The sequence below is a fragment of the Sebastes fasciatus genome, chromosome 16, assembly GCF_043250625.1.
Source record: "Sebastes fasciatus isolate fSebFas1 chromosome 16, fSebFas1.pri, whole genome shotgun sequence".
Classification (NCBI taxonomy): domain Eukaryota; kingdom Metazoa; phylum Chordata; class Actinopteri; order Perciformes; family Sebastidae; genus Sebastes; species Sebastes fasciatus.
The window spans coordinates 16,742,213-16,770,200 of NC_133810.1; the positions used below are offsets into that span (position 1 = coordinate 16,742,213).

General features: G+C 40.8%; 1 protein-coding gene across 1 annotated transcript; it reads right to left on the minus strand.

The window, feature by feature from the left end:
- Positions 1-98: 98 nt before the first annotated feature.
- On the minus strand, positions 99-27,973 carry grm5a (glutamate receptor, metabotropic 5a). The gene is made up of 18 exons (XM_074612195.1): positions 27,782-27,973; positions 27,156-27,455; positions 26,942-27,075; positions 24,822-25,083; positions 23,298-23,412; positions 19,854-20,103; positions 13,233-13,468; positions 12,991-13,112; positions 12,785-12,909; positions 12,523-12,691; positions 11,201-11,327; positions 10,367-10,484; positions 8,621-8,807; positions 7,792-7,950; positions 7,523-7,648; positions 7,250-7,432; positions 6,999-7,168; positions 99-5,308 (listed from the first exon to the last, which is right to left on the minus strand). The coding sequence occupies exons 2-18, from the start codon at positions 27,369-27,371 to the stop codon at positions 4,435-4,437; spliced, it is 3,573 nt and encodes a 1,190-aa protein (XP_074468296.1). The 5' UTR covers positions 27,372-27,455; positions 27,782-27,973; the 3' UTR covers positions 99-4,434.
- Between the last annotated feature and the right edge of the window lie 15 nt (positions 27,974-27,988).

Consider the following 27,988-nt stretch of genomic DNA (forward strand, 5'->3'; position numbering starts at 1 on the left):
TCTCTAATTTGTGGTTGTTAAGTTTCATGAGGCTGTGATTATCCTAGAGGTCACCACAGGTCAATTTATACAGTGAGGTCAAGTTTCAAAAAATGGTCTCACTATGGGGACTAACATCATCACACATGAATACAGTTGGGCTCATTGGATACACAAGAGTCTCAGCTTTACAGTCATACTCAATTAATGCAATTCCAAAACTGTTTATGAACCCCAGTATGCAGAAATATTGAAATACACCATTTTAGTATAGGCAAAAATAATACATTTGTACTGCATGTAAACAACTGTGTTTTTTTTGCCCCAAACTGCATGTGATTATCATAAAGTGGGCATGTCTGTAAAAGGGAGACTCGTAGGTACCCATAAAACCCATTTTCGTTCACATATCTTGAGGTCAGAGGTCACAGGACCCCTTTAAAAATGGTCTTGACAATTTTTCCTCGCCAAACTTTAGCATAACTTCGTAGCATTATATAGCATTCTTCCCGACAAGTATGACATGGTTGGTACCAATGGATTCTTTAGGTTTTCTAGTTTCATATGATACCAGTATCTTCACTCTAAAACTGAGCCCGGTGCAACTTCTGAAAGACAGAATAGCGGCCGTCGGATTGTTAAGGGGTTAACCAAAAACACATGCTGTACAGTAGGCACTTTTTTGCCTATATGAAAGTCTAAATAAGCCCTGATGCCGGTTCCAAGAAGCATGTATATTGAGATATCAGGATAACTTTATATTTATATTCGAAATTTATATCAGTGAGGGTAGACTATGTAATAGCCAACCCCTATCAGATTTCAAGGATAAACAATGAGTTGGTCCGTTGAGGCCTTGCTCTCTCCCTATGGGCTCATCAAAGCTATTACACTCTAACTATCCACTTTGCCCACCATCTTGTGAGTGTTAATTTCACTGAACAATTTTGGTCCAAAATATACGGCATAGGAAATTATAGCACATTATTTAATAAAGAGTGCCCCAGAAACCCTATTTCCCATAAGGTTTATTAATTATCGCACCTTGATTTGACACAATTATCTTCTTATTTAGCGAAGGTTCATAAATAACATCGACATAGGAAGTGTAAAAATAACTACCGCTGCACATGATCCAGTTTCTAGCTTTAGAAATAAATGTGACTCCTTAAAACATGATAGAAAATTTGATTTTTAAGTGTCATTCAAAAGCCACTTTGAGACATTTTGACTTTTAAATATTGAGATAAAGTAGTATTCCTATAATTAATGAAGAATTCCTAAAATAAGGAGCATTTACAATGAATTATAAATGATTGTAAGAACATGTATTGAATTTTGGATGGAAACCTTTAATGCAGCACAAGTCTAAATTATAAATTCTGGCAATCTGAAAGGCATATGAAGAGATACTACCAAGACAAACGTCTTCTATAGATTATTTCAGTGAATTATTGGCATAAAGCGTAGAATACACCTGCAAAATTGGCACAAACTTGCATGCAAATATGGCAATTGTCTTCAAAAAGCTAGTAGAAAAACACTGCACATTTCAAAAAACATAAACACATTCCTGCCTGTGTAAACATACAGAAAAAGAAGGACAGAAGGACTGATAAGCAAGCATAGCTCCGACATGAACATCATCAGTTACATCTGCTAGCCTGTCAATCCATACTGTCATTCATCTACATCCTCAGAGAGGCCAAAAATGCAGATACAAAAAAGGATATTCATTGAATATGTTCAAGCATTAGAGATACCATAGTCATAAAATATTATAAAAAATAACCTCCTCCTTATAATGCCTGAAACATGAGCGCATTTATAGAAACACAATGTCATTTACTGCAAGGAGACATTGGCACGTACTGTATGTAGGTAAAAAGCGAAGCTAGAAACAACCGTTTTGCAATAGATGTCTGGCACACATTCAGTTTGCTTCTGTCCTCCTAAAATTAATCATATACACACACGGATAGTATCATTACTTTGCTACTGTATATATTCGTCTTATTCGTTTCACATGAACAATATCAAAAAGTCATTACAAATATATCTTAAATAGTGCAACCAACTGTTGACATCATGCAAACTGGAAACATTTTGAGCCAACAGATGACGGTGCTCGTTATCAGCAGGTAGGAGTTGAAGTCAGAAAGTATTTTGGTTCAGACACATCCTGAGGTGGAAGATCATTTTGGTCCACTTCAAATGACAACTTATCGTACATTCAGCTAAGTCACATCTAGAGAAAAGAATTAAAGTAGACATCCAAGTAGTCCATAAGCTGTTTGTGGGTTAGACACCTGATGATATCATGTCCTCCTGACGAGGACAGTGAAAACAGCATCAAAAATTATTGGATCACCGTTACCACAGTTACAGGACATTTACACCACTCGCTGCAGGAAGAAAGCACTTTGTATCATGCAGGACACAAGTCATCCAGCATATACACTTTTCTTATATCTCCCTTCAGGGAAGCGCCTACAGAGCATCAGAGCTCGGACCTCTCGCCTCAGAGACAGTTTTTACCCTCAGGCGGTCAGACTACTGAACAGTAGCACTAAATGAATGCAGAGCTGTGGATTGTTTTATGGATGTTTTAGGTTGTTTTATAATTTTATTCTTAGGTATTGTCTTATTTATTGTAGTATTTATCAACTGTACTATTTATAGATTTTAAGGGCTGAGAGAGAGCCAGGGTAAAATGCATTTCATTGCATTTCACTGTACACTGTACTTTTAAATGCATGTGACAAATAAACTTGAAACTGAAACTGAAACTGAAACTTGAAATTGAAACTTTCCTCTCAGGTTTCATTCTCAGTAAATGTTTTCTGTCCAAGACAAAGGAAGGTCATTGAGAAATCCCCACACAGAAAAACCTGCTTCCCGATTCGCATACAGTAATGCAGCATCTGTACACTTTCTCCTCTAGCATCCCAAAATGCTCGCTTATGTCTTCCAGGACTGACAACAAATCAAAGGATGGGAAAAAAGTGTCGCATTTGATCTTTTGATTTCAGGCAGTTATTTGAGTTATTTTTTTCTGGACAGATAGATGCCTCTTGTTGATACAATCTGCATCCACCTGGGTCTCAAACTTTTAAAGATTAGTCAACAGCAATAATACACAGTAAGCAATAAAAAACAAATCACCCTTTCTGTTTATGATAATAATGTGATGCAAAATATACAACTGAAATACAACTATCTTCAGTGTTATAATACCTGCGCTTACCTAAAAAAAACCAAAAAAATCAAATGCCATTTTGAGTCAGTATATGAGCCACACTGAACATTCATATTTGGTAAAATTCCCCACTTATGATTGATAACCATTTTATAATTAAAGGTATAATATGCAAGATTTTTCCTAAAAAACAATTTATAGACTGAAAAATAATTCCTATCAACCATTACTTCTGCCGCACTAGAAGTGGGTGGTGGTGTCTGTTTCTGCAGAGATCCTGCAGCCCAATGCCTGTATTTTCTCTTTTCTTCTTCTTTTGCTTTACTTGGGACGCTTCTGGATGTCTGCAAACAGCCTTTGGGCCCGAACTTGGGGGTGTAACCCCCAGCCAATAACAGCGTTCAGGGTGTGCAGCCCGTTCAGGTGGTCAAATACCACCGCTTTGTCACGCCCCTCGGCTTCTGATACCGACTGACAAGTCCCGCTTTAGCTCTGTTAGATACAAAGCGGCTATATTTCACGGATGAAAACGGGTTGTGTTATGTGCATGTGTTCCAGTGATCCCCCTGCTCCTCTCTGTGCTGTGAGTGCAGCTATGATCAGTGTGTCTGTAGTTTAACGAGAGCAGCGCTGAGCCACAGCCAGCAGAACATAACGTTTTAGTTCTCTGATTCACTGCTTTGTTCTCACTAACGCCGCTCTCTCTCTTCAGTCACTCTATAGCTTGCTTGACCATCGCTGCTCTCTCTCTCCCTCTCTGCTCGGGGAGCTGTGGAGGTGTGGCCAACATTGAATGCCGTGTATTTACAAACAGCGACTGACAACTGTTACATATTATACCTTTAAATAAAAATGTAATAGGCAATTTTACACGTTTTCTCAGCTCATCAGTATTTTCTTTGGAATTTGACAAGTTAGAAACTTGTTTCAGTCAGTATAGCATTTAAAAGTCTGTAAAATGCCCGTGTAAAATGACTATGTTTCAGTTTGCACACTGACAACTGCTCAGCTTAATTTCAGCATTTAGTATTCGCAGTCTTGCCACTGGTAATTTTCTCTCAGTCCTCTCAACCGAGGCATGTGTGAGTGCATTCAATCCAATCTCAAAAGGAAAATATATTTTAAAAACTGCTTAAAAATTCAGAATATCCACATGTAGAAAGGCATCCAAGAGTCTGGTCCAGTTTGAAGATTTGTCTTTTTTTAAAAATACTCCAAATAGAAGGATAAACGGGGAGAAAAAGGTTGTAGAGAGATTAGAGAGAGGAAGAGCTCTGGCTGTAGTGTCTCAGCAGCAGCTGGTCGTATTCAGCCTCAGAGGCCGGGGACAGCGAGGGCGGTGAGCTGCCGCTGGAGCTCAGAGACGAGTCTCTAAACGGGGAGGGAGGCGTCAGAGCCACCAGTTCCTCCATATCCTTGGCTCGCCTGCCACTCACGCAAGTCCCGGCCAGGTGCTCGTAAATCTTACCTGCTGGTCGGTTCTCGCAGAAATTGGACACGGCTGCGACCTCGGCGTATGTGGTGACGGTGGAAGGGGCCTGTCTGCTCCTGGATGCGACGTACTGAGGTGTGCAGGGGGCGGCATCTGCAGCTGCAGGCAGCGCGGGGGTGGACGTGGGGCTGACTCCGCCTGGCAGCATCATGGTGTTCAGCTCGCTGATGTTGGCAGTGAAACGGTTAACCACACAGCTGATTTGGTCCATGATAGTGGTGCCCTGAGGTTGGCCAATCATCCCGATGCCGATGTCACCCACGCCTATGACGCTAATGTCCCCACCGTCCACCATAACAAAACCCTGGCCGTTGTCGCCGCCTCTTCTTCTGACTCCAGCTGGGTGCTCAGGTACGTAGGTGGGTAAAGCCTGTCCGTCCTCTCCGCCCTCTAAGCTCTGGAAACTCGGTGACTGAGAGGGGGAGCAGGTGAAGGGCGGAGACGCCTGTTGCTCTTCATACTGCTCTGTGACGCCAGTGTCCACAGGTATCTCTCCTGCTTTAGAGAAGGGCTTGATGATAGCTGTCTGGTTCACCTCCACCGCCCCCTTTCTCTTGACATGGAACGACATCCTCTTCCATATGTTTGGTCTGTAGCTGTGCTCATTCTGTGCCCATGTCACCGATTTCCCATTGGCACTGCAAAACATACAAAAGACAGAGACATAAGATTGGTTTCCATGTGTTGAAAAGTGATAATAAACTACAACAGATCCTACATATAAATATGAGTACTGCAAGACATGTACTGTATATTACCATCATTTCATGTTCTACTTCTTCTTGTCAGTATTTCTACCATCCCCCATCTTTTGCTGTCTGTGTAATTTTACATCTCCCTCCATTTTCTTTTCATCTTCCCTAGAAAGAGAAATCCTTCAAGGCAGTGGGTCTCCTCTGGGAGTACTTAACCCAAATGAGGTAGCCTTTTCTCAGCACAGGGAGCAGTTTTTCTTGGCATATCCAGCCTTGTTGTAGTGGATTCAGCTTTGATTTCCCAAAGACAGCTTACGAAGGAACAGGGATAGCTGTGTTCTTGGAAATATCTCAACAGACTTTTCATCTGTTTACATGGACTAATGGACAGAAACAACTGTGGAGAGTAGTTTAGATTGCCTGATGATAAGTCAAGCAGCTAGTTTCTCCACCATGTCTGCCATGCCCCTACCCACCTGCAGCTTTCCCATCATAAGGCCCTGACACACCAAGCCCACGGTCAGCCGTCGGCCAGTTTGGGGCCGTTGGTGAGCATCTGTTGCCCTAGTTTTTGTGGTGTGTCCCGCACCGTTGGCTCTAGTCAAGAGGAAGAGTTGTGAAGTCAAAAGGGTACACACAGAAGGCTCTTGTCATTACTCATCTTCATCTGATCACTCCAATGCACGGATATTTTCACAACAACATCTGGAATGAACCTAAGTGGTGAGTGAGAGTGGTGTGAAAATGGTCAGCAAATGCTGCTTCGTTTCATCGAAGTATCATAACAACAGCTTGTATATCCGCCGTCCTCTGTCTTCTGGTTTCCCTTTTTGAATGACGAATACAGACTACCGCCACCTGCTGGTATGGAGAGTTATTTCATCTCACGCAGGCGCAGAACGTACATGTTAGTTGGCCGTTGGCTGTAGTCTTTGCGGTATGTTCGAGTGAAACTTTTTGGCCAAGACACAATGAATGTGAGGCGACGCAACAGTCAGCTTTCATCGACGCTAGTTCTCTGATGTCGGTTTGGTGTGTCTGGGCCTTTAGCCCCTTCTTGCTGGACTATCCTTTTGTACTCTAGACCATTACTAATAAAATCCTTACATGAGGTAAAATGCTGAGTGATTGCAATGCAAACCATGATTGTGCTGGTATTTTTATAGTGCGATTATTAACCTAAATATCAGCAAAAGAGGAGGCCAAATTGTTGATTGATGAATATGCCAAAAAAAAGGCATAATTATATTAAAGTAAAAATTGTAATGTATCATCCAATTTGGCAAAAATGAATCAAATAAGGTGTTCATAGGATTTTGACTGTCTCAGAACAATCTTCTGCTACATTTTTATATAGTTATCCAAGGCAAAATAAGAAGCTGACATTACAATACCTTAAGTATTTTCCCATATTTTAAATGCTGGGGAAATGTTGGAGAAAACATTATTTAAGAGCTTCAAAATGCACTATACACTGTATAACATACAATATATACTCTTTCTATAGAAACTTAATGAGAACTACTTTAAGGAAATGTTTTTCTTTCTTCTTTATGCAGTTGGACACAGGTGTTTTAGTTACTGAGGAGTTAATCTATTCAGAACTTAATACTCACTCAGGTCCCCCACATACCTGATGTTATCATGCGCAGAGCCACGGCGTCGAAACAGGTTGGCCATACTGCTAGAGGATTTGCCTGTCTTGGCAACTTTCTTGGCATCACCTACATGCATGCGCACCACTGTGGATGTCGTGAAAGCACTCCGGACATTCTTCTCAGGCTTGGCAAGCATGATGTACACCTGAACACAAAAATGAACGACAAAATAACTTCTTAGAACTGCATGAGTTTTTCCATTGCAACTTAAGAATATGTTTCTTACCTTTGGGACAAACATGCAGCAGAGAGCCACTGTAGCACTGAGGCTGACACTAAAGCACATGGTTATGATCTTGTAGTTGGAGCCAAAGTAAATAGGAACAAAGGCCAGCCAGATGATACAGGTGGTGTACATAGTAAAGGCAATATACTTGGCCTCATTAAAATTAGCCGGAACATTTCGAGTCTGTAGGAGAAAAGGAAGAACAGAATTTTTATATGAACATGATAGAGAAAAGTTATTGTATACTATTATGCCAAGGTTATGCTGGGGTACCTTGAAGGCGTAGAAGGTGCAGCTCAGGATAAGCAGGCCGTTGTAGCCCAGCGGCGCCACCACCCCCAGAGTGGTCAGATTGCAGATCAAGTGCACCTCGCGGATACTGGGGTAGTCATAGATCACCTAAGAGGAGAGAAAGGGAGATGTCGCTGTAGTTGCATAAATAAATAAATGTAAATGAGCAGCCCCCACACTGTAAAAAACACACACACACACACACACACACACACACACACACACACACACACACACACACACACACACACCTGTGGTGGCTCTATGATGAGAAGTGCCACAATAATCCCAAGCTGCAGCAGTATGAGTAGGAAGGCGATGACCAATTGTGCGCAGGCGGACATAAAGCGCGGTTTCTTGGTGCAGATCTTCTTCTTGCTGCCTGCCAGGATCCGTGCTATACGGTTGGTCTGGATCAAAAATAGATCAAATGGTTATGCAGGCTTCACTGACATCGACTGTGGATAATGCTTCTCGCGCTGATTCATAACACTAATCCCTTTTTCAGTTTCCAGATCTTAAACATCAACGTCAGCCCACACACAGACCCTAAACTTGTACCGTACCTCCATTGCAATTGGCCATCATCCAATCTCTGGAGGTAGCTCTTTTACTCATGCGCTTATCCGTAGATGCCCTTCTATTTATGTTAAAAACCTAAAAAACATTGGACTACGATTGTAGACAAGTTGTCTGATCAAATGTGTCAGTTTGCAACATCACCGGCAGCTCTGTTGACTTCTGAACCTTTCATTCAAGTGCATCTCATTCCCAACATCCTGTTTCAAAGTGTGTCAAAAAATGGAAGAAACCAAGAATTTTAAATCTCAAAGCCATTTAATCAGACCTTTAATGGGAGGGTGTAAAGAGGAATTTTTACACTATGGAATAGTTGTGTTGCATTGTAGAATTTTATAGAAAAATCTGATATCAAAATAAATTGGTGGAACCTTGGGCTTTAACTCTGAGTTTCACAGGAAGTGAAACATTACTGACACTACTGATACACTAACTTGTACTACTTGAACTGTGTATATTTGTTCCTCTACCTCAACCGCAACAAAACAGGAAAGAAAATACCTTGGTGACCAGCGCAGAGTAGCTCATGGCGGGGGACAGGCCGATTCCCAGCCGCTGGAGGTAGCAGTAGATTATGTGGGGCTTGGCGATAAGGCTGAAGGTGCACACGTAGCCCAGACATATTCCAACCAGGATGATGTAGCAGAGCTCACGACTGGATGACTTGACCACAGGAGTGTCCCAAAATCTACAGATGAATCAAATTATATTTAGGTTCACAAAAATTGGTAGAAAGACAGCTGGAGCAATAAAGGTATTGCTTTTGGCACATTGATATTCAACACATAAGGCACAAGCTCACTGGTTTCAATGAAGATAGCATATAATTGCAACAAGCCATTTTACTATAGAGTAATGCTATTTTTGTATTTGTATGATTTCACCATATTTCTGTATTTTCATATTTGAATACATTTACATTTTGTATCTACTGTTAATCAGGCTGACATCCTCACCAGACAAGAAAACCGCCTACTTACTTAGTGTCTGAATCTTAACTAGATTCCTTTATGTCATTAACAATGTGACCATTTTTAGCAACACATTTACACAATAAAAATCACTCTATTAAAAATTGACCCAGTTTGGGTCAATATAGCAATTAATAGGCTGTTTTGACCCAGAGTTAGTATTATTTATTTTTATTACACGGCTGTGTTGAATACTCGATTCTGATTGGTCAATCACGGTGTTCTAAAGTCTGTTATTTTTTTATAGCAGACCGTTGCTATGGGCGCAGTTCTGATGTCGGACTCTGGCGGACCGTTTTTGTGTCAAAATATTGATTTCTTCATTAAGTAGCCGTGTAATAAGCGGGATAATGTACATTATTCCTTATATATTACTCACTGGGGCATTTAACCAAACTAAAATAGTTATTTTGACCCAGTGTCAGACACAACAAGCTCAAGTTTTAAGGCCCTTGTTCAGCTTAAAAAGCTGAAGAAAGCAAGCCAACGCGTAAAGTCAAGAGGAAAAACATAGAACGCTCTTTAATTTTTCATCTTCATCTCATCTGATCAGTCCAACACACGGATATTTTCACAATGACATGGCCATCTGGAATGAAGCTAAGTGGTGAGTGAGAGTGGTGTGAAAATGATCAACAAATGGCGCTTTGTTTCATGTACGTATCATAACAACAGCTTGTATATCCGCAGTCCTCGGTGTTCCGGTTTCTCTTTTTGAATGACAAATACAGACTACCGCTACCTGCTGGTATCGAGTTGGACAGGAGAGTTATTTCATCTCATGCAGGCGCGGGACATAATGTGGTAGTCGGCCGTTATTGTAGTCTTTGCGGCGTGTTCGAGTGAAACTAATTGGCCAAGACACAGGCGATGTGAGGCGATGCAACAGGCGGGCTTTGTCGCTGTTAGTTCTCAGACGTCGGTTTGGTGTGTCTGGGCCTTTACCTTTAAACTGTCACAAACGTATTGCTGGATGTACAAAATTATGTAACATTCAAAACTGCAAATGATACACATATTAGTGACATTCAGTAACAAATAGTGACATGTAAACTAGAGCCTTGGTAATTAATAGTCATACAAAAAATAATACCAACACTGGGTTAAAACAGCAACCCCTTCTCTCGGGTTGTTTTCTACCCATTGGGTACTGGGTAAAGTTAACCCATTACTGCGTTGGTTTATATTATTGCTATTGACCCAAGTTGGATCAATTCTGACCCATTGATTTTTACTGTGTATGTACACGACTAGTAAAGCTGTCGGCTGTAATTACTTGATGAAGACAGAAGTAACAAAAAGTGTAAACATGAGGCCCAGGCAGGAGAAGACCACTGCAGCGATGGGCTCTGGATCCCCCCAACGCACATACTGCACCGCGATTGGCTCACAACCTGCGGGACACAGAGAGATTATGGAGAGTGAGAAAACGAGACACAGATAAGTTCAAGGACAATTTAGATTTGTTTGCAAGAGTGATAGTGAGAGTATGTGTACTCATGTGTTTGCATGTAACAGCCTCATAGCTTGGTGTGGATGCGGCAAAAGAAATGTACTCATACTGCACGATTAACCGTGAACAACAATTAGGTTGTTCTGAGTAAAATACTGAGTGTATGATGCAGTGGGGTCGTGAGAGTTGTGATAGATTAAAGGGATCTGTAAGGGAGAAAAGAGTGATCAGTAAGAGATAGATCAGAGGGATGACAGGATAAACACACTGCTGTTCTTCTATGGAGGATTCACATAAAAACTGCCTTTATGGGTTTTTCAAACTACAGAGGAACGGATTTCATAAACAATATGTGTTTACAAAAGGGCAGGAAAGGGGGTTTCAAACAGTTTTCACAGACTTTGGAGTTAAGAAATCTGGCTTCAGCCAAATCCCTTATTCTGGCAAGGATCTGAAGTCCCTCGGTGTGTGTACAGTACACAAGTATTTGTGTTGATTTCTGTGTCTTAGTTCAGAAATGTTTGCCAGTTTGTGGTGCGTACGATGTAAGGGGATTTTGGGTGCACCAAGAGTGTGTGACCCAGATTCATTGCTCCTCTGGTCCGTTTGGAAATCTTGTATTTGCAATGAACAGACACATAAACAAAGTGTGCTTACCAGTGAGGTCATCTGTGGGCCAGAAGCCAAGGACGCAGGCTCGACAAGTGTACTCATCAAACACAAACTCGTTCTCCTTGCAGGGAGTGCAAGTCCAACAGCAGCTCACCTCTCCTTTACGGATCACCTGGAGACACACACACACACCAGTATGAAAGAGGCGGAAAGGTCTCAAAGCTCCAATGGCACTTTGATGTAATCTAATCTTACACTCTGACTGCCCTGTAGTGCAGGGAAAACGAGGATCTCTTTGTCAGGGGATCAAAAGTAGAAGAAAAAAAAGAAAGATGTATAGAATAAATTGATCCTTATTATTTTAAAAAAGGTTCTCTTTGTCTTAACAGTTCTTCAGTGTGAAAATAATCGGAGGAGAGTGGAGAAGTGGTGGGTGAGTAGTTCATGCTGTCACTTGCAGAAAGATCTGGGTTCAAATCTGAATGTGGAGCTTGCATGTTTGCCTGGGGTTACCCTTGGGTGCACCAGTTTCCTCCCACAGTCTGAAGACATGCAGGTCAGGAGATCTGGAAACTGCTCGAGTACCAACACATGTTTTATTTGCATCATACAGTAGTCCTGTGATGGTAACCTCCGGCTTCATGGCTGGTTAAAAAGGAAAAGTGTAGTGGGCAGAAACGGGAACTGTGAGAGAATGTGTGAGGTATTTTCTTTTTGAATACATGCATTAATATAGGAGGTATAGGGAATGACTCCTATCTGTTGTCAAGGTCAGCACAGGTCAGAGAGAGGCAAGCAGCTGGTAGAGCCAAAGCTAGGAATGTGGGCTGCACGGCTTGGAGGTGTGAGCAAGCAGATCTCCTCCAAAGCATGGCACTGGAGTTTTGAATTCCCAACAAGCTGCCACATTACTGGGAGTCAGTGTAGAGTGTGTAGGAAGGGTTTAATGTTGGAGACTATTGGGATGATTAAGATGAGGCAGACTGCAGTGTCCATGATTTGGAAGAGCTGCAGGGCGTTACAGAAGCCCAGATGGGACATGATTAAAGCCTGAACAAAGAGCTTTGCTGTGTCCCTTTTGTGGTACTCGAGGATCTGATTCGACCAATTTTGCAGATTTGCAAACCTGTGGACCCAAGTCACGGTTGCTGTATGGGTCTTGTCTGACAGTTTTCTTCAGTAAAAACTATGATAATGTTCTCTGGTCTATTAGAGATGTTCTTATACCATTTTCTTCTCGATACCTGAACTTGTGCAATCGGCCGATACAGAGTACCGATCCGATACCAGCGTGATAAAAAAAACATATACAAATAAAAACACATCTTTTTCGACAATGCAAGACTGTGTATTGGAGCAGTGAATACCTTGATCTGTGCCTTCAGGCAGGGCTCAGAGCAGACTGACTGGATGATTTCACTGTTGTTACTCCAGATTTCCTCATCGTTCATCTTTAGGCCACCCTGATCCCAGCTTCCCACATGGATGTAAGAGTACTCATCCTCGCCTGTGCGCTTGAAGTTCATGATTTCATACCTAGGGGTACATATAATGTGTGCATGAAACAGCATATGCATACATTTAACATTTCTTTCTACTTCCTCTTTCCTTCCCCACAATAATCCTTACCTGCCCGGCGAGTCTCCGCTCACGTCAAAGTGGATGGTCTCCCCGGACACACCAGTAAAGTTGGTTCTCATCAGGAACTCCAGGAGCTTACGGCCATCAATGGGCCGCATGATCTCACACAAACCCTGGCACAAGGGGAGGAGCAAACACTGTCAATACCGACTGTCACGCCCAATGTTTAGTGTGCACATCGTTCATTATTGTACCTTATATCCTGGACAGAGGGATTGCTGCATGGCGTGCAGGCCGTAAGCCATGGAATAGATGGCATTTATGACAAAGCCCATCTTGGTGTCTTGGGCGTACTGATGGCGCAGAGACTCTCTCCCTGTGGAGAACAGAGACCTGCTCATAAGGAGAAACCCAATCACTGTAATCTAAACTTATGGTGAAACTTTTAGGATGTGAACACAGTACGGAGGTGTGTGGAACGTGATGTTGTACTAACAGCTGCAGGTGCGGTTGTACATGCTGCTCTCCTGCGGATGTCCCCTCAACCTGCACTGGAAGCGATGCTGCCAGAACTCGGGGAACCAGGGGTTCCTCAGGTTGGCGTCAGGCTTCAGGTTCAGGTAATAATCGTCAAACCAAGTCACATATGCTGACTTCAGCTTTATGGTGATTCCACCAGCTGCCTCCCTCTGGTAGCCATCGGTAACATCAGACCTGTCTGCCCAGCCATCACTGGACAGGAAGAGAGAGAGAGACAGACAGACAAAGGTACAACACGTTGTCAGTTAGAATAAGGATTGATCCTAATAAGACTTTATATTTTAAATGTTTCTTCTTTTTTGTTTAATTGTTTGTTGTTGTTTTTTATTAGATTTTTTAATTTCTCAAAAGCTTTTGATTAAATCTGCATTTTAAATTCAAATGCTGAGAAATATAGCACAGGCATACATGCGAAAAATAGAACAGCCATTATAGAGCTGCAACGATTCATCGATTAGTTGTCAATTATTAAATTAATCACCAACTATTTTGATAATCAATTAATTGGTTTGAGTCATTTTTAATAGAAAAAAGTCAAAATTCTCTGATTCCAGCTTCTTCAATGGTTTATTTACTCCTCTATGATAGTAAACTGAATATCTGTGAGTTGTGGACAAAATAAGACATTTGAGGACGTCATCTTGGGCTGATCGACATTTTTCACCATTTATAGACCAAACAACTAATCGATTAATTGAGAATATAATCAATCGACATTAATCAACAACAAAAATAATCGTTAGTTGCAGCCAACTGTGCACACTGTACCATTGTAGCAACATCATAACTGTTGCTCATTATTGCAACCCACACCAGGATTTGACTGTTTAGACAGCACTGTCGCCTCAGCAAGACTTGTTGAAAACTTGATAGTGTCTGTTATCTATAAGGAACAGCTAAACCTGACATGTCAGAGAAACAAATGATTAAACAGACAGAACATATATTGTCCATTACAAGGGAGACCTCTCTTTAACATCTGTCCTTGTACTTTATTAGGACATCGATGCTGACGAACATCTTCCACCCCCGAAACAACACTGTGCTTACTGGGGTTCTATACTCAGCCTTGACTCTGGTTCACAATTACACCCAATGAAACTGGTTTCACCAACAGAAGGATAAAAGGGTGGCCAACATCTTGAAATACCCCAGCTCAGCATTCCAGGAAGCAAATGTTACAGTAACACTTTGAGGCAAAATATTTCAAAAATCAAGGTTTTAACAGGATTAGGGTAAAAGAGGTTACCGTATACTGGTTTTATAAAGAGGAATAACACCAAAGTCCATGATACTGTAGCAGTGGATTTTTAATGTGGCCTGCTGTAAAAGCTGTAGTTGGCGCTTATGACTATATTTTGTACCACTGTTGCACAGATTGAAAGAGACAGGTGGTGCCTCGCAAAATGGACCTAATGACTGCTCTGCAGAGAGTTACAGTAAAATTAAATATTTATCATGGTGACTCAGATGTACCAACACACTGGGTGATAAAAATAAAAAAGTATTTGCTCACATATCCAAGTTGAAGAATTGTGAAGTGACATTTACTTAATTATGTTCATCTGCAAAGAAAACTTGAAATAAACCTCCAGGGAGCAGAGGTTGATGGTGTTGGGAGGACTTGGCTAGCTGGGATAGAGAAGCTTCTTTTCTTTTCAACATGCCGTTTTGTGTTGTATGTACTACTCCCGTTGTCACATATTTTTATTTGCAAAGTTTGTGTTTGACTGCTGATTAATAAGATCTCTACGGTCTCATTATCTGTGAAGTCCACTGGGACACACTTGTAATGACGAACATACTGATTTACTTGACTTTAATACATTTAGGTGCAAATATCTCAGAGCCCTGCATTGCAGAAACATGCTGTTCCTGTTAATATGTTAATGTATTCTTAATGCAGCGCATATATTGATTTGTAACTTGAAAATGTTACATAAAAGATCCATGATTTGTTTCATTCTACAGAAAGGCTGTTTGGTACAACATGGTCTGACTAAAATTACAAAAATACCAGATGCTCAATGAACAAACACCATCAGACTGCAGCGTCTGCAGACACTCTGATCTGCTATTTATTAAAAACACCGTGGGCTTGGACTCAGTAAGCTATCTCGTCAGTGAGCAGTTTGAAAAGGTTTCTACTCCATCTATTATTATCCTTCCCTCTGGACACTTGTCTACAATCAACAAAGGCGGAATGCTGATGAAGACACCTCCACACATGTGCATACATGTAAACACACACACCTCACTGACACAGAGACATGCACTCTTCTATTTCTGACAAATAAAAAGCAAAGGAAGCCATTTTTTGAAAACTTCTCTAACCGAGCCAGAGTTACACAACATTAGTGTGGGTGTTTTTTTTTTTATGATGCCTGGTTCTCTGGGTGAGGTAGGAGATCATTTCATAACACATCCTTAGAGAAGCGAGCACAGAAATGGCACACTGGTATAAAAAAGACAGGAATGGATATGAAAAGCATGGATGGCTTTGACTCGGATAGTTTGAATCACTCTTGAACGAGAGCTCTGAAACCCACACATCGACCTGGGAGGGCAATATGCTGTATGCAGCGTGTTGCTACACCACCTACAAGCTTGAAGACACACAAGTGCGCACGCACGCACACATGCACGCATGCATGCACGCACGCCTGCACGCACCATGCTCCTATTTCACCTAATACTACACTATCCTGGTTAACTTTCCGGCCAGATCTTTACTGAGTGGACACTTGTGATATGAATGTGTGGCTGTAAAAGGTGTCTATTTCTAAAATGAAACTGAACAAGACATGAAAGAAAAAGTGAAACAGCTGTCTGAAAGGAACGCTCTCCTATGACCTAAGCAAGCTGTGTTTAAGGCTTAGGCAGGTGCTCAAAGGGCCAGTGGGGGATCATGTTGCCTTACTAGTACTAGCAACTCCAAATGGTTGTTTGGAGCACTTGTGTAAAGGGACTACCATACTGTTTTCTCCTCTGATACACATGGCACGTCTCAAGGCCAACAAGGAGAGGTAGCAGTGACGAGTACTGTGGAGGAGTAAGTGTCATGTAAATTGGAGAGAAAAAGGACAGACTAAACTAACCGAATAATATCAACCCCCTGAGACCGACTTTACAGTCTTTCAGAAGTTGTACCAGGTTCAGTTTTAGAGCTAGAATTAAGGTAATTGATGATAATTACATGCAGTTTTGGGCAAAACCATGCAGTTTTTTTTAATGCAGTATATATTTTATTTTCGCCTATTCTAAAAATGATGTTTGGATATTTCTGCATACTGGGGTCCCTAAACAGTCTTGAAATTGCATAAATTGGGTATCGCTGTAAAGCTGAAGTTCTTGTGGGTCTAATGAGCGCAACTGTATTCATGTGGGATGATGTTAGTCGCCATTTCATTGTAGTAAGACAATTTTTTTAAATTTGACCTCTCTGTATAAAATGACCTGTGGTGACCTCTAGGATAATCACAGCCTCATAAAACTTTACAACCACATACTAGAGACCTAGAGTATTCAGAGGATGGATGGCTTTCCTAGCTATATTAACAATAAGGGGGTTTCTGAGCAGTTTCCTGAACAGACATTCTCGCCATCCAATTGCCGAAAAATGCAAATCATGCAGAAATCTCCAAATGTCAAAAGTTTTTGATACCAAATCACAGCATAACTTTTTCTATGGTGTTCCGCAAGGTCTTGGTGTCTTAATGTGGTGTTTTGGAGGGATTATTGATCATTTTTATCAATTCTCGGGTGGTAAAAATGGTTAAATTTAGCACCAAATCTGTGTAACAAATGGAATCAACCCCAAAATTGGGATTTGGAGAATTACTATAATTTATTAACGCAAAAAAAATACAATTCCTTAAAGCCAACAGACTCCAGTCAGACAAGAGTAATTTTACCTCACTGATCATCGTAAAATACACTCACACACAAAATAAAACTCATCTAAACCATCTTTGTTAGTCTTTCCACTGTTCCAAAAATCACCAGCTCTGGTTTGAGAGTTTGAAAGCTTGAAAGAGAGACTGAATAAGTAACAGATATATAAAAAAAAGAAGTAGCCACCATATCATCCCTGCTTCCATCCGTGACGTGACGTCGAACTTTTCTCTTTAAAATACATCCGTGGACACTTCAAGAAAAAAAAAAAAAAAGGCCAGTGCAGCGGTCAACATGCTCGCAATGGGAAAGGAGTCTATCGCCTATTTTTTGTGGATTTCTCCGTGTTTAAAACCCATGCAAATTGTGGTGGAACAAGGCAAAAATGAGCATGGCTCACATACCCCTGCTCACTGCTTGACCACTACTAAAGTAGGGCCAAAGGTTTTTCCCTTTTGGAAATAATGGAATTAGTCTATTGAGCACAATCTAGCTTGTTATTAGCTCACCTTCCTCAAGTCTAGGGTGCACCCTGGACTTCTAACCCCCAAAAGGCACAACTACACCACACTGTCAACCATCATAACAAATTTGAAGTACCTAAGTTAAGTAGTAGAGAGAAGGACGGACGGAAGGACGGACATGCGGAACGCTATATACCCCCGACTACGTTGTCGTGGGGGTATAAAAAGGGTATTGCAGTATCAATGTTTTACCAATTAAAATTTGACCTGATGGTAGGGCTAGATGAAAAGTTAAGGGATCACCAAAGTTATTACAATTCATCTTGCCTGGGATATAAATGTGTGTGCCAAATTTAATGGCAATCTTTCCCATAGTCATATTGGATATTTCACTCAAAACCACAGGTGTCAACATCATGGTGGCGCCAGAGAAAAAGTATAATCCATCCAATACTTGGCTAAAAACAAAGGTGATTTTTGCCCCCCATTAGAGGAGTAAGCCGTAACTCTATAATGTTCTTGTGATATATGCAAGAATTGTCATTTCTCCATTGATTTCTATACAAATAATCAAAAGGCCGACAGAGACTTGGATATAGCAGTTCATAATCGGCTTAAGCAGTGGTGGCACCAAAACAGCAACAACAAAAAACTCATTATCTACTCCTTCAGTCTCTCTCTTTCTGTAAATGGAACCTAAGCATGAATACACTGCACACATACAAAAACCTGGTAACAAATCCTCCAGGCTCACATCAAAAGGATGGTTTGTGGAGGTAACTCGCATAAAAGGTAATGGAGCCAAAAAAGTGAGGTCAGAAACATGATGTTGAGGAAGGACAGAAACATTAATAGCACACACACATAATAGTGCATGATGCGCATATATGATTGCATCAAAACAGACACAAATTTGCCACCTTAACATTACATCTCAAATCGAATTACCTTCAAAACAGAACAGCAAGGAGAAACTTCTTAGCAAATTACCTATAATCTTAACTAATGAGCAGATGACAACTGTCTGGAAGCCAGTGGTAGTGCAGTGGTAATATGGATTAGAGAGCATGACGTTTTGCAATATGTAGTTCAAGGTTATTTTATGTTTCCTGCTGTCAGATTTGAGCGACAGCCTACATATGTGGCTCCTAATGAGGAAAGGCATTTATAGAACACGAGGGACAAGACTGAGCCAGAGAGCTAAACCTTAAAATAAAACATGTTATTCTCGGAGAGAGTGAAACCTCCTGCTGAATCAACCCCATCTTTCCTGCCTATATTTCCCCCTCATGTTGTAATTGCATACTGTCTCTCCTGCATCGTAGGCCCAGTCTTTAACATTTTTCTCTGTCTAAATTAACCTATGAATGAGCCAGTACATAGCAACATTTGAAGCGGTAACATTTTACCACTAGGATGCTGCATATTTAATCATATTGGAAAGCTGTCACTGCCTTATCTATTCATTTGTCTATTTAGGTGGCCTCATTTAATAACGAATCCCTGATATGTTTACTTTATATGGCTAACAGCTATACCTCTTTTTTGTTGTACGGTTTTGACAGTGACAATAACAATATTTTACTTTTTAATATTGATTAATTTACTCTATTTTTATATATGGATCCTAAGATTGTAGGGATTGAGTGTTCAAGCACATGTTTTGCAGGGTGAATATGCTTCGCCTTCTGTTTTCTACCTGAAGGATGGTCTTACAAACAACACCCTGCTGCTCCAATAAAACATCTGCATGAATATATCTTACTTGGAACGGTAAATAAAAACAAAGCAGGCTGAGTTAGCCTTTCTCAATGATTGCATCGATAGAGACCAAATGTAAAAATAGCATCATGTGCATTGAATTTGAAGATAAACAAACATTTGCATCTCGCTAGTGTCATAAAGGTTTGTGGCACAGTGTCAGTGTCATGTAATGTAATCACAAAAAAAGTTGATTAAAAATACCTTGACTTTCCTAGACCACCATGAAGCTGATGGGTGCGATGAAGATGATAATAAGGATGATGATGAGAGGACAAAGATGGACCCAATGACAACAAACACATCTCGTCTGATGATGATGGACATCTGAAGAGAGTCTGGATTGGCACACATTTTTGAGTCAATACTTTTATTGCCTCTAATAAAAGCAAAAAAAAGCCCTCGGAAAGCCCGAGAAATGCAGTCATAATTTCTGCATAGCACAATTCTCCACTCACCTTCCAACCAGCAGAAACTCTCCCACAAGGCGTTGTCGTCTCATGGCCATCAGTATGCCTCGGACCGTCATGCCCTCGCAGAAGCAGGCCACAACCCTGGCTTTGGGCAGATGGACTCGTAGCTTCTGCAATAGCTTATCAAAGCTCTGTTCTCCTGCGTTGCTGTATATCTTATCAGAGTGGGCGATACAGATCCCCTCTTTTGCTGCCATGTCTTTAAATGCTTCCATACCACTCTCACCATAATTACCTAAGGAGGGGAATACATGAATGAAATGGTCTTCATATACACACAATTCTGCACAAAACCTGGTGTTTGTTACCTCATTAAAACTAACAAACCACCAGGATTCTTTAAGAAAGCAGCTTGCTTTTTTATGATTTTTTTTGCACTAGAATTTAAAATCCAATAACTACTATTCCAGTATACTTCTTTCACATTGCTATGTTGTGCTCACCACACAAAAACACACACACACACACAGGCAAACGCACACACAGGAGAACACCATCAAATACACTGGTGTAATGCCAACACAACACTGGAGAATCTAGTAAATTTGTCCCCGTTATGGCAACTGTCAGGGGTTACATTTCCCTGTTTTTGCTGGAAAGGAGGTCACCTACTTTGCTGTTGCTTAGCAAGTGTACTCTCACTCTGGGTATGACACTGTTTGAGGCATCCTTTTCATTACTATGTGTGAGTTTTACTCCCCGATGTGGCATGCCTCCTTGACTCCTCCTTAACATCTGTCGTTTTTTAAAACTGTATTTTCACCTCAATTCAACTCTCTGTTAATGTAGCTGATGATGTTGCCATTTCTGTTTGAAATATTTTCTTCTTTGATATGTCTTTTCTCCCTTTCTAACTCTCCAAGAAGCATTTTTAACCTATGAATAGTTGATAACGGTTTGATAACCACAAGCATAACCTCTGGGGTTACAGTAAATATGGAATATTTGCAGCTCAGTACTTTGGGGTTTTGTGCTTTTCAGTCACTGCAGCTGACCATTTTTAAGCATTTTTGTGTGCTTTGTATTGTAGGTGTTAATGTGGGAAAGCTGATATAACTTACTGGGACATAAACATTGTCATTAGTTTATGAAAATGTCATGCAGAGTAACAAGCAAGGTGCATCTTCATTTGACAGATAGGGCATTATAATTGTTGTGTTGGACTAACAAGGATGTGCAATTTATTTCTAACCATTTATAGGGATTAGAAACCCCAACACAGAGTCTGGCATCAAATTTTACCTTCATGTAATTTTGCACAGAATATTTGTTCTGTTTGGTTGTCTTGGCAAACATGTAAAAGGCTGTCTAGGTAGTGTCACATAGATAAAGAAAAGATAAGTGTGTGTATAATTGCATACATAGAATAACAAATGTGCATTCATCTTGACAACATCCCACTGCTTGCTGGACTCTAGCAAGATAGTCTGCAACATAAACGTTAAAACATAGGGCTTTTCTTACAATAAGAGCTACCCATGACATGAGGTTTTATCCTGGAAGAGAACATTTGGCATGCAAAATACCTTTTTTTTTTAATCTTCCTCTTCAACAGTTTGGTATTTATATGGAATAAACTGGAATGATCCAGTCAGGATTTAGTACGTATTCCTATCAAGAGGGATTTATTTCATAAACATATGGCCTCGAGCCACTAAGAGGTTAAAAAAGAAGCAATAAATTGAAGGAACAGTATGGAATAATTTTTGATATTTTTGGTATTTGATATTGAGAATGATGCCAATACGGTGCATTTTGTTTCTGAATAGGTGGGATTAGTGATTCAGGGGCTGGATCTTTTGAAGTTGTGATAACCCTGTGTGTTGATATGGCCTGGATGTCTACAGCAGGGGGTGGGGGTTGCTCTGAGGTAAGAGTTGGAGATCAGACTTATAGCTGCACTACAAAATATCATATATTCATATAGAAATGACTAGAAATGGAGATAGCAACATTTGTATTGTAGCCATCCTTCTCACTGTCCTTCAAGGACAACACTAAAGATGCAACTTTTTATGCCTGTTTTTACACCATCTGTTTTTTTAGGGAAAATATGTTAATTGTTTCCTAAAATGATGGGTGATTTCTTAAAGCAGCTATACTTTTCACTGAATCAAAAAGCAACGTATAGATAGAAGAAGAAAAATCAGAGAATGAGCAACTGCTGTGAGAATGTGGTCAGTGCCTAAAGCATGACTGAAATCACTGGACAGAGCACAGTGATGCCCAGAGAGTTAAGAGCACATGGCAGATGTTCACTTGGAAGCTTTGCCAATGATGAACAGGATTACAGAGAATATATAATCAGAGCTAATTTCATATGAATTTCATAATTCATGCCATAGATATAATGGCCTCCACTGTACAGTAGTGACTTTAGGCATGGTATGTGTGTGTGTTTGGGTATGTGCATCTGTGTAAAGACTCCAGTGTGCTTGCTGCAGGAGGCTCAAAATGATGCATGAGATTTGGCTGAGCTTCCTCTACTGTATGTTGATGGTTGGTCAGAATGTCAGTAAGTAAAAGTATAATGCTTCTCATTTGCCCCTGCAGAAGGAAAACTGAAAAATGACTAGAATTGAGTCAGGCACTGCCCACAATACTGCAGATAGATGGGTTTCTCCATTTCTGACCCGATGTAAAAAAAGAAGAGTGAATATTCTAAGTTTAAAGGGACTGTTTGTAAGAATCAGAAATTGGTTGTAACAGCGACACCTGTGGCCGTTAAGTCAACGAAAGTCAGCGTCTGGTTGATCGCGCTCGCCAGGGTGCACGCGCTACCTGAATGTGAGCGAGCATCCGTCAAAACAGTGAGGCGACACACATCAGCTAAAACCACAATATCACTCTATATTTCAGCTGCTTGGCAGTAATGTTAGCTGACCAGACGAAGGTCTCTCCATGAATCAATGCTGATCCTAGTGTTGGCTTTTCCTGCTTCAGGCAGGCAGTGAAGGCAGGCAGAGGAGCAGAGGCCTTGGAGACCAAAGCTACGGTCTCCCCGCGTCCTCCGACCGCGGTCAACACTGTTTTGCAAGACGGGCTTCACTAGATAGAACTTTGCGGTTTTGGTGCTTCCGTGTAGTTTGTGTTGGAGTCTGAGTCTGAACAGCGTAGCCACACGCGAGCGCGCATGGGACACCGACCTGGATTGATTTATACGTGTAAGAAGTTACAAACAGTCCCTTTAACATTATAAAAGACTACAAAATATTGTACAGTGGCAACTGAAAGACTGGCAACTTAGTGTAAAAGTCATAAATGTTGCTTAATCCATGTGTAAATGTGTGTGTGTGTGTGTGTGTGTGTGTGTGTGTGTGTGTGTGTGAGCGAGATAGAGAGGGAGAGAGAGAGAGAGAGAGAGAGAGATGAAAGGACAATATGAGAATGACAAATGTAAAGCAGTAACACATGCATACACAGTCTTACCCTCTGTGTGTATTGCAGACACGTAGCTCCAGTTGTATTTCTTGACAATGTCCACCATGGCTTTAGCCTGTTGCATATCTGATGGCACCACCCTCATGAAATATTTATACAGGCTCTGTCGGAAGGAATTTACATATTCACAAGTCTGGCAGTATACATGACAACCTGTCTACTGTACCAGTTTCACATGCATCCATAATGACCCCTATTATAAACCTCATTCCATGTAAATATTGTACATTGACTTCCAGATCAGCTTTATGTTACACAGGCAGGATTGATACTCAGTCTGGTGCAAAACATTTAATTTCTGTTGTTAATATGAAAATACAGTTGAAATAAAAAATGCTCTCTATCCCGTGAACACTTGAACTCACTCATCACATACTGAAGGATTCTTATCGTTCACTTAAAAGAGCCGGCTCAAAGAGCCAGCTCGTTCGCGACCGACACATCCTTAGTTACGATCAAATTCAATGTCTGTGTATGTTATGTTACAGCTACAGACTAAGGCTTTACTCAAGCGTACTACTATTGTCTATTACCAGGGTTGGGTTTATAGTTAGTTTCACGTTAACGTTAACGTTACCTGTTGGAAATATGAAAATACAGTTGAAGTTAGAAGCGCTCTCTGTCGTGTCACTCACTAACATCTTCTTCTACGCTACTGGCGTTAGCCACCTTAGCCACTGATGCTTTATTATACTGCATAGAGCGAGAGCGGCCCCTGCTGGCAATGCTGTGTTTAGCGGGAATAAAATAATCACACATCCAAGTAAAAATTATGTGTTTAGCGGGAATAATATATATATATATTTTTTTTTTTTACCAACACTGTGGTTTATATGATAATTCTGCTTTTTGTTTTACTTTTTTATTTTGTATTTTTATTCATTTATGTGTTAATTTTATTCTTTATTTGTTTTGAAAAAAAAGATTTTCTGGGGTGGACGACATGCACACTCCTGTATTTGATATTTCACACTGAATGGATTGCAAAGTTATGTTGTTGATGAAAAAGGAAATACAATAATAATTTATATAAAAATAATAATATTAATGATAATCAGACATCCCAGTAAAAAACCTAAAAAATAATAATATACAAGTAGTTGTAATTACATTATGTTGTCGAGACCTTAGCTTTTCACTGAATTAAAAACTACAGTAGTATTTTAGATTATTTAATATATTCTATAACTGGCCTCCAAGCAGCAGCTTTTCACTAGTTTTATTATAAATCAAATCGTCCTTGAGATAGGCAATTAATTGGTTTTAGTTGTTGTCATGGTGGCCGTATTATTGTTGTAAAGTCTACACTGAACAAGTAAAAAGTAGACATAAAGTCTCAAGTTTCATCAAACCCCAAACCAGTAGCTGCATAATTTGGTGAATATGTTTTTGCGACCTTGAAATTCAGTGTGAAGGTTTGAAGTTTTGGCAAGAATCAAACAAAATATCTGCACACTGTATTAAAAGCTTTTGAAGTTTTCTCAAACTCTGATGTCATTGTTCTTGTCTTACCTTGTCACTGAGATCCATGCTGGTGGCTGAGTAAGCTATCTGTGGGATGTTGAAGAGCTGGAGGAGATTTTGCACCTGGATGGCCACAGAGCTGGATCCTGGTCCGATCAGTCCCACGATGGGCTTCTTCCCCTGCACCAACAGGCTCCCTGCCTCGGCGGGGCACCTGCCCTGGCTCTCCTCCTCTTCGTTGAACACTAGTGTGTCCCGAATGAACTCAATGCTCTGCTCCAGCGCCACCGCAGAGTGCCAGCACGAGTCCCTGGTGGGGAAAGATAGAGTCCGCAATGTTGTTTGGGCAAGCAGGATGGGAAAAAAGAAGATTGCTTGGAGGAGCCAATTGGATGCTTTTTAAGAACATAGTCTGCGCCTCATGCTTTTGGAAAAAAAAAATGACTAAATCAATTTTTAGAGCAGAGAAAAATATGCAATCCAAAGTTCAGCCAAAGCTATAAGCTTTCAGCAGTCTGAGTCAGTCAAATCAATCTTCCCAAATCTTTTTAGTACAAATTTGCTTTTTTTTGTTCCCCTGGAAAGTGTTGTCTTGCTGAGCTTCGGCAGAGAGTGTAACCTACATGTAGGTTTGCTGCTGGGGCATAACACCAACCTCATATTGGCTTCAGCTGAACTTTAAAATGATTGTTGTGCTGTGGATGCTGTCTCTCATTTCTTTACAGTGTAGTTGCGCTTGGAAGGAGAGTAGGAATGACTGCGGCAACCAACTCCTTCAACATACATATGGCGTTTGAGTACTGTAGTAGTTTCAACTTGGAAAAAACTGAACCTATCCTTTGATTTTGAAGGCAATATCTCCAGCCACCCTTTGTCAGTAGGTCAGTTTGCCCTGTTGGTGTGACCTGTGGGTCTTAAAACCTGAAATTCTAAATGAACTGCAGGTTACTGTAAGCGGATGCTTGCCTCTGTCTGGTTTCCTTCATTGCCTACACTCTTAAGTTGCCTGTCAATCTTCTCTTATGACCTAATTCCTCCCACCACCGTTCACCTGTCTGTCTGTAGCCAGCCATCTTCAGTTACCTATCTCCCTGGAAGTTTGCCTGCTCCTTCAAGCTTAACACTTTACAGTAGTTCAAATTTAAGACCTTTCTTTGTCCCAGACGGGCAATTGGTTTCGCCGCAGTAGCAATAACAATAACAACAACAACACAGGGCTAGACAAGACAAAAAAACACATAACCACATACTAAAAAGACATGAATACAGGAGTAAATAAAACAAGAAAATCAGTACATGAAAATCATTGTCACAAATAAATAAGTATTAACTTTAGTTAAATTTTGCTTTGATTAACTTATTATTGTTGGATTTGGAGGCAAAATACAGATGTGTCAGCGAACACAGCTTTTTTTTTTTTCTTACTTTCTAGATAGCAGTACAACCTTTCGCCTTTCTTGAATGAAAGTATACTGCAATTAATATAACAGCCGCTGCTGAGTGTATTGTTCTCATCATTATATGCTGTAAAAAGCAGAGTCCCAAAAAAAGTTGCTTCATTTGTGACAATTATCCAGTAACCAACTAGAATGATACTCAACATCTCTGCTAAATTCAGGCAGTTGTTCTGGTTGTTTGTGAGTCTGCTAGCTGATTTGACCCCTGACCCCTGCCTATCTGAAGTCTTTCAGATAGGCAGGTCAATGATGGTCAATGATGTAGTGGAGGGTATACACAGGTACACAGGGTATACCCACCTCTCCTTCTGACGGTTTACAGCCAAAAAGCCATTGGAATATGTAAGAGAGTATACCCACTTCCTCTTCGGTATCGTACTACCCATCTAGTAGTACGCCCACCTTATCAACGACCACTGCACCACTGCATATGGTATTTTAAATGAACAACCGTTTTAAAACATACATCTGGGTATAATCCCAGCCTGAGTCTGATATATTGTATTTTTAAATGTCAAATTTGAGAAGATTGCTATCTTACACCTGCTATTCTGTACAATATGTACTTTCTGGTCTCTCTCTGAGACGAACAGATTAGTTTAGCCCTTCTTTTGTATCAAAATTCTTCACTGGGTCAACACAAGGTCCACACATAACTCAACAGTAAAGGTCACTCACAACATCAGAAGTTTTTCTGAATGGTTTTCTGACCTGATCTCGCAGCCCAGGGTGATATTGGGGAGGATGGCGGGGTCTGCGTTGATTCGATCCAGAGTGTGCAGCATGGCCTCCACTCTCTGGATCCCATACTGCTCACGCACCGCGCCACACTTTCGCTCGTGGACCTGAGCAAAGTTTAACATTACTAACAATTTATCACATATACACATGAGCACATGCACACACACACACACACAATATGTACCTTGTCTGCAGGTGGTTGATGGTGGACGGAGAACAGAGCTCCTATGATGATGTCACCAGGGATGTGTGTCAGTACCCTTCTCTCAGTGTTCTGGGCGTTGACCCCAACCTGGTGTGTCAGGCCCAGCCAGCCCATATCAGCTCCCAGTAACACGCTCACTGCCAGCAGCCTCACATATAAACCTAATCTATGTCCCATCCTTACACCTCCTGCCATCCTCTGTCCTCTTAGAGCTGAGCTTCTGATGAATGTGCTGTCTTTGGCATTGTGCTCATAGTGCCTGGGGTGAGGGTTAGATTCCTGAAGAGAAAAAGATAGAGTGTGTAAAGCAAGTGTTTTGTATAACAGACAATACACTTGTTATTCTATGACTCACTCAGTCGAGACAGCACATGTATTTTAAGTACATGTGGAACAAAGAAAAGTAGGTTTGGCTATTTATTTTCAAATCAGTTGATTTCCATCTTCCATCTAAAATGACATCAAGTTGCTGTCCTTGGTGCTGAAAAATTATGTTGCACATCATGCAGCCTTAAAAAAAATTACATCTTCTAGAAGAATGAACAACTCAATTCATTATTGTGCGCAATGCATAAACCCAAACTACACAGACAACTTCAGCCTACCTGTTTTGTGCCAGCAGCCCCCTCGCAGATGCCATTCCCTTTGAGAGCGTTTCCATCACAGAATAAGAAGAAGAAGAAGAAGAAGAAGGAGAGCAATGAGAAAAACGCGCTGCAGGTTTCTGCTCCAGCTCAGTCTGGCGCCTGGTTACAGCAAACTGCAAATAGCAGCAGATATTGGAACATGTTTGACTTACTGACGCACACGGC

Bases quoted from the DNA above. Each gene is read 5' to 3' on its own strand.
- grm5a (XM_074612195.1), bottom strand. From the start codon at position 27,371: ATGGCAGGAGGTGTAAGGATGGGACATAGATTAGGTTTATATGTGAGG. The intron at 27,076-27,155 runs GTACATATTGTG...AACTTTGCTCAG, and splicing joins ATCAACCACCTGCAGACAAG to GTCCACGAGCGAAAGTGTGG. The intron at 20,104-23,297 runs GTAAGACTGTGT...TCCCCTCCTTAG, and splicing joins GTCTGCAATACACACAGAGG to GTAATTATGGTGAGAGTGGT.